The sequence below is a fragment of the Mesoplodon densirostris genome, chromosome 6 (genome assembly GCF_025265405.1).
Source record: "Mesoplodon densirostris isolate mMesDen1 chromosome 6, mMesDen1 primary haplotype, whole genome shotgun sequence".
NCBI classification, from domain to species: Eukaryota; Metazoa; Chordata; class Mammalia; order Artiodactyla; family Ziphiidae; genus Mesoplodon; species Mesoplodon densirostris.
Genome location: NC_082666.1, coordinates 107,279,588 through 107,285,346, shown reverse-complemented (window position 1 = coordinate 107,285,346; position 5,759 = coordinate 107,279,588). Strand labels below are relative to the sequence as shown.

At 39.6% G+C, this 5,759-nt stretch overlaps 1 protein-coding gene across 1 annotated transcript; it reads right to left on the bottom strand.

Annotated features, from left to right (window-relative positions):
• Positions 1-660: 660 nt before the first annotated feature.
• LOC132491665 (E3 ubiquitin-protein ligase RLIM-like) lies at positions 661-4,814 on the bottom strand. Its single transcript, XM_060100499.1, has 3 exons — positions 4,571-4,814; positions 2,166-3,239; positions 661-1,244 (listed from the first exon to the last, which is right to left on the bottom strand). Exons 1-3 carry the CDS (start codon positions 4,812-4,814, stop codon positions 661-663), a joined length of 1,902 nt encoding a protein of 633 aa, XP_059956482.1.
• Positions 4,815-5,759: the final 945 nt, after the last annotated feature.

The following is a 5,759-nucleotide window of genomic DNA, read 5'->3' as shown; positions in this document are numbered from 1 at the left end:
CTCTATGCCCCTTCAAACCTAGTGGTTATAATACTGGCTTCTCACAGCTGCTAGCCTCAGGGTACTTCATCATCTCTTGGTTTCCCTTCATTCTTTACACACTTTAGTCTCTTCATTAAATGCTATTCCATCACTCTTTTAAAGTGTGCCATCAGTTTTTAGCTAGAACTGACTGATACATTGGTAGTGGGGAATAGGCGAAACGTTAAGGTAGTGTTAGGGAGGTGGGATAAACTGCTGTGGAGAGAGATAGGAAGAGAAGGGTTTCAAAGCTTTTTATGGCATTCTAGGAATGTAACATGACTTCTTTATGTGAATGACTCTAATGTAGTCTTAAATGGCTTCTTAATTATTGATATTTGGTTGGGTTTCTGTTTCTTTGCATGCACAACCAGATTGAACAGGGCTAAGAGATGTCTGGGGTTTACATGACGAGATAATACTACTAGGATCTATCTAGATTCATTATATCATATTAAGACATTTCTCCCATGGAATCAGGAACATCCCAACCCAGTGCACATGCTAAGATTTTATTGAAATTCAGTGAACTGCTATGGTGTGAAATTAATTTTTATTGTCAGTTCCCTGCGTCGGCAGGCCGACTCTCAAGCCCTGCGCCACCAGGGAAGCCCTATAACACTTTATATAGCTGAGAATTCATCGATCAGGATTTTCACTCTCATTGGAATCCACTACTTGCCTACGACAAATCGGACACGTAGAGTTCTCAGACAGCCAGCGATCAATGCAGTGAATGTGATATTCATGGGAGCAAGGTAGTATGCGAAGCTTGCTGTTTTCTGTGTACTCTGTAAGGCAAATGCTACAGGCTTTTAGTGCATCATTTTCACCAAAAGATCTTACAGCCAAGCTGTCAATCTGTGCTTTGGTGAGTCCTGTAGTTTGGTATAGATCATCTTCATTTAAGAGGAAAAACTGTTGCAGATTATGGGAGGACCCAGAGTCACTTTCATCAGATATTATTAGGATAATTTGTCTACCCCCTTGGCTGGTCTCTGATGATAAGTCTGATGATAAGTTTGTTTCTTCACTGCCTTCAAACATCAGTGAGCTAATTCCTGAATTTTCATCACTTGAGCTGGAACCGGAAATAGGACTAGAACTGGAACTAGACATACAATTGGGGCGTGAATGACAAATCAGTGTGAAACTTGAATGGGTATCATAGCTAGCATTTGAATCAGAACCAAATATACCACTACTACTACCATTAGATGACTCTAGCCATTCCATGTTTTGACTTGGAGGTGAGACACTATGCTCTAAATTACTGTCAAGGATAATTTGTCTACCCCCTTGGCTGGTCTCTGATGATAAGTCTGATGATAAGTTTGTCTCTTCACTGCCTTCAAACATCAGTGAGCAAATTCCTGAATTTTCATCACTTGAGCTGGAACCGGAAATAGGACTAGAACTGGAACTAGACATACAACTGGGGCGTGAATGACAAATCAGTGTGGAACTTGAATGGGTATCATAGCTAGCATTTGAATCAGAGCCAAATATACCACTACTACTACCATTAGATGACTCTAACCATTCCATGTTTTGACTTGGAGGTGAGACACTATGCTCTAAATTACTGTCAAGGATAATTTGTCGATCCCATTGGTTGGTCTCTGATGATAAGTCTGATGATAAGTTTGTTTCTTCACTGCCTTCAAACATCAGTGAGCTAATTCCTGAATTTTCATCACTTGAGCTGGAACCGGAAATAGGACTAGAACTGGAACTAGACATACAATTGGGGCGTGGATGACAAATCAGTGTGAAACTTGAATGGGTATCATAGCTAGCATTTGAATCAGAACCAAATATACCACTACTACTACCATTAGATGACTCTAGCCATTCCATGTTTTGACTTGGAGGTGAGACACTATGCTCTAAATTACTGTCAAGGATAATTTGTCTACCCCCTTGGCTGGTCTCTGATGATAAGTCTGATGATAAGTTTGTCTCTTCACTGCCTTCAAACATCAGTGAGCTAATTCCTGAATTTTCATCACTTGAGCTGGAACCGGAAATAGGACTAGAACTGGAACTAGACATACAATTGGGGCGTGAATGGCAAATCATTGTGGAACTTGAATGGGTATCATAGCTAGCATTTGAATCACAACCAAATGTACCACTACTACTACCATTAGGTGACTCTAACCATTCCATGTTTTGACTTGGAGGTGAGACACTATGCTCTAAATTACTGTCACTGTCCATAAGGTTACTTGAGTTACTAAATTCTGCCATTGTCTGCCTTAACGTGCTCTGAATTGGAACAGATGTTGTATCATTTAATCTAGTATTTAAAGTTCTGCAAACGGGATTTCTAATGGTATTGACATAAGCTCTCACACCTGCCTGCTCAGAATGTGAATACATATGCCTCAGTCCTCGTTCACTTTCAGAAGTGACAGTGTTGTTTGGTGTCTCAGATGTTAACTGAGTTCTACTAGCTCTGCTGTCTCTCTGAGAATATGCTCCAGAATGAACTTGTCCTACTTCAAGATTAAAGGTTATGGTTGGATATATTTCCCACATTCCCCAAGATTCACCACTGCTGGTTGTATCTGGAGAATTTTCTCCATGAACGGCATTCCTTGTTCTAGAAGTTTCAATAAGACCGCTATTTTGCAACTCAAATCCAGTCATTTGCTGTCTCAATATTTCTTGGTGCTCAGTTCTAGAAAATCTCGCATTCTCACTTAGCAGAGGCTGCTCAAAATTCTGAGAGGGTATACTATGATTAAGTCTTTGTACAATTTCCCTAAGTGAACGTGGAGGCGACCAACTTTCAATTCTTCCTCTGGTTCTCCGATACTCTGGGCTCCTACTTCTTGCTCTTCTCTGACTTGTGGTAGGTGGGAATTCCATTAATGTTTCAGTTGTATCTTGTTCAGACATAGATGGTCTTGTAAATATTGATTCAGATTGTGGACTTTCCACTTGCCTTTGGCTGTCTTCCATATTTTCTCTTCTGGGAAGTCTTGCAGATGCTACATATTCATTCTCTGGATTTGGACTCCCATTATCAAGGTTAACATTTATTTCTAAACTGAATATGAACTGATCACTTTTAGGATTAATTAGGCTCTCTTCTCTCCAAGATTGGTTTTCTCTTTGTCCACTTGTCATATTTTCAGTTTGTCCAGAACAGTTAAGCCAGTCTATTAGAGAGTCACCACTAGACACGTCATCTGAAGAGTCTCCTCTGTCTGTTAACAAAAAAAATGGGGAGGGTGCATAAAAGAACCACCAAAATTAGAACCATCATAAAATAGCACTCTGAAACTTTGTTTCAAAAACAAACAAAAAATGAGAACTTAAATACTCAGATGTTTTCAACTGATTTCACATTTATAGAGTTAATATTTTATAAACTGCACTGTGTAGATTTATAAGTAAAGGTACAAAAGTTTCGATTCCATCCAAAAAGAGTGAGCTAATCCTAGATAAACTTAGAGAATTTTTTAAAAAGGGAATCTGGAGGAAGTCTATGTTTCAGTATTTCATCATATACACAGCCCTGTGTACCACTGTCGGAGGAATGTCAAGAGACTTTTTTTTCAGTCCACTGTCAAAACACTAATGCAATTAAACAAGGTAAACACCAGTTAAGGTACAATGCTAGTAGTTTAGTTCAATTTACATTATTGTCTAATTTTCATGAGTCTCCAACATGACTACTTGTAGACTCTTCACTTATGTGCTTTTGATAATAGATAATCTATTTTAAAATATAAGGTTATTGCCCAAACATAAACAAGTTTTATAGGTTTAAAAGTGTTTGCATTTTGAATACTTCTTAATGTTACCAAGATTTTTAATTGACATTAAATTGAAGGTCAGATCAAATGAATAGACTGAACCTAGCATGGTACATATAAGACCATATTCAAGAGCCAAAGTATTATAGTATCCTCTTCATTAGACAGCAAAATCCTCTACTTCACACTGGGAGGCAAGGCACCAGACCTGAGGTTCGAGCAGGGTTTCTCAGCCTTAGCACTATTGACATTTTGGTGCTGGACAATTCTTTGTTTTGGGGAGCTATCCTGTGCATTGTGGGATCTTTGGCAGCATCCCTGGCCTCTGCCCACTAGATGCTAGTAACACCCATGCCTCCCCTGTGACAACCAAAAATATCTCTAGCCATTGTCAAATGTCCCCAGGTGTTGAAGAGAGCACAATTGTCCCCAGTGGAGAATATTTCTGTGTGCTTTTTTTACATGTCTATGTAGAAAAAATAATTCAGGAAGTAGGAGGGACTTTCAGTTGAGGTAGAAAACCAAGAAAAATACAAATAGGCTACTTTGCACTGTTTCCCAATTAAAACAACCCAAATGTGAATCAGGAAAACAAACAAACATACCTTGACATGCTCACCAAAAATCAAGTAAATGCCAGTTCTTTTTATGAGAAGTTACTTACCAAATTAATGTAAGTCACTTCTGTATAATTTACTATTTACTATTATGAAGTTACTATTTCCTATTATGAAGTTCCTTATTCATCCCATCCTATTCCCTCCAAAAGCAGAATATACCTGTATTTTCATCTGAGTCTTGTGGTGCGTTTCCTTTAATTAGCTGAAGTCTTCTCAGCAACTCTTCTTCCGTACTTTCACCTGGAATGCCTAGAAGATTGTTGTCTCTCATAAGTTCGTAATCTTCTTCACTCAGATTATTTACGAACCTGGAGAAATCTTCTTCCCGAACCAATCGTTCCGTTTGACTTATGTGTTGGGCCGAAACTCCATCTCCTTCATCGTTGGAATCCGAGTTTTCCATCTTAATAAACAAGTGGAAAATTATCTGAAATTCACGACGTGGTGTTGAAATTCACCAATGGTCGTTTCGTTTTCTTCGCTTTCTACTTCCTGCCAGAGTGTCCGGTTCCGACTCAGTCGGATGACCCTCCGCACAGATTCCTCCCTTCTCCCTTCCCGACTCAGTTCTGTGGCCCCTGGTGATGCAACAGTTGGGAGCCGCCTCTAGCCCAGAACTTGCTAGACGTTGCCTAGGCACCCATTATCTTCCCCGCTGTTACCGAGTAGGGACTGGATTCAGGTTAGGTTTCATTTCATTCAAAACCAGCCAATGTTACTGAGGGTTTATAGTGTACCAAGCACCGTGCTTCACCTCGTTTCACCCACATGAGCCTATTCTCAGGTTTTCAGGCTCTGATATGCTCTATTTATTCGTTACATTCCATATGACTGCCTTCTTCAAAATGCCATGCCAAAGTCAGCCTAGTTCAATGCAGCAATTCTCATTTTCAGGTGCCCAGGGACCTCCGCCTTTTCTCCTCATGAATTTCTCAAATCCTAGACTCTCACTAAGAAAGCCCACAATTGTTGATAATTTACCAGGGCCCTGGCTGAGTCTCTTTAGTGTGTCCTCTCCCTTTTAACTGTTAATGGCTTCATCTTGCATTATATGGTCCTTCAGTCTTGTTTCAAACAAACAAGAAACACCAAAACTTTGGCAGGCTTTTCTGCTCAGCCAGGGAATTCCTTCTCCACAGAAGCATCAGGTTCATTTTTGTCCTCCTTTCTCATAAATATTATAAATAGTACTTAAGCAAAACTAGCCAGAACATCACAGGAACTTTTAGGACAGATACATAATAGTTACTTTGTCTGCCACAGTGAGTACTGACTTTGCTGATTTTGTCGCATGTATCACCTGAAAGGCTTGGTGAAAATAAAATAACGCTCATTTGCAATGCTATCT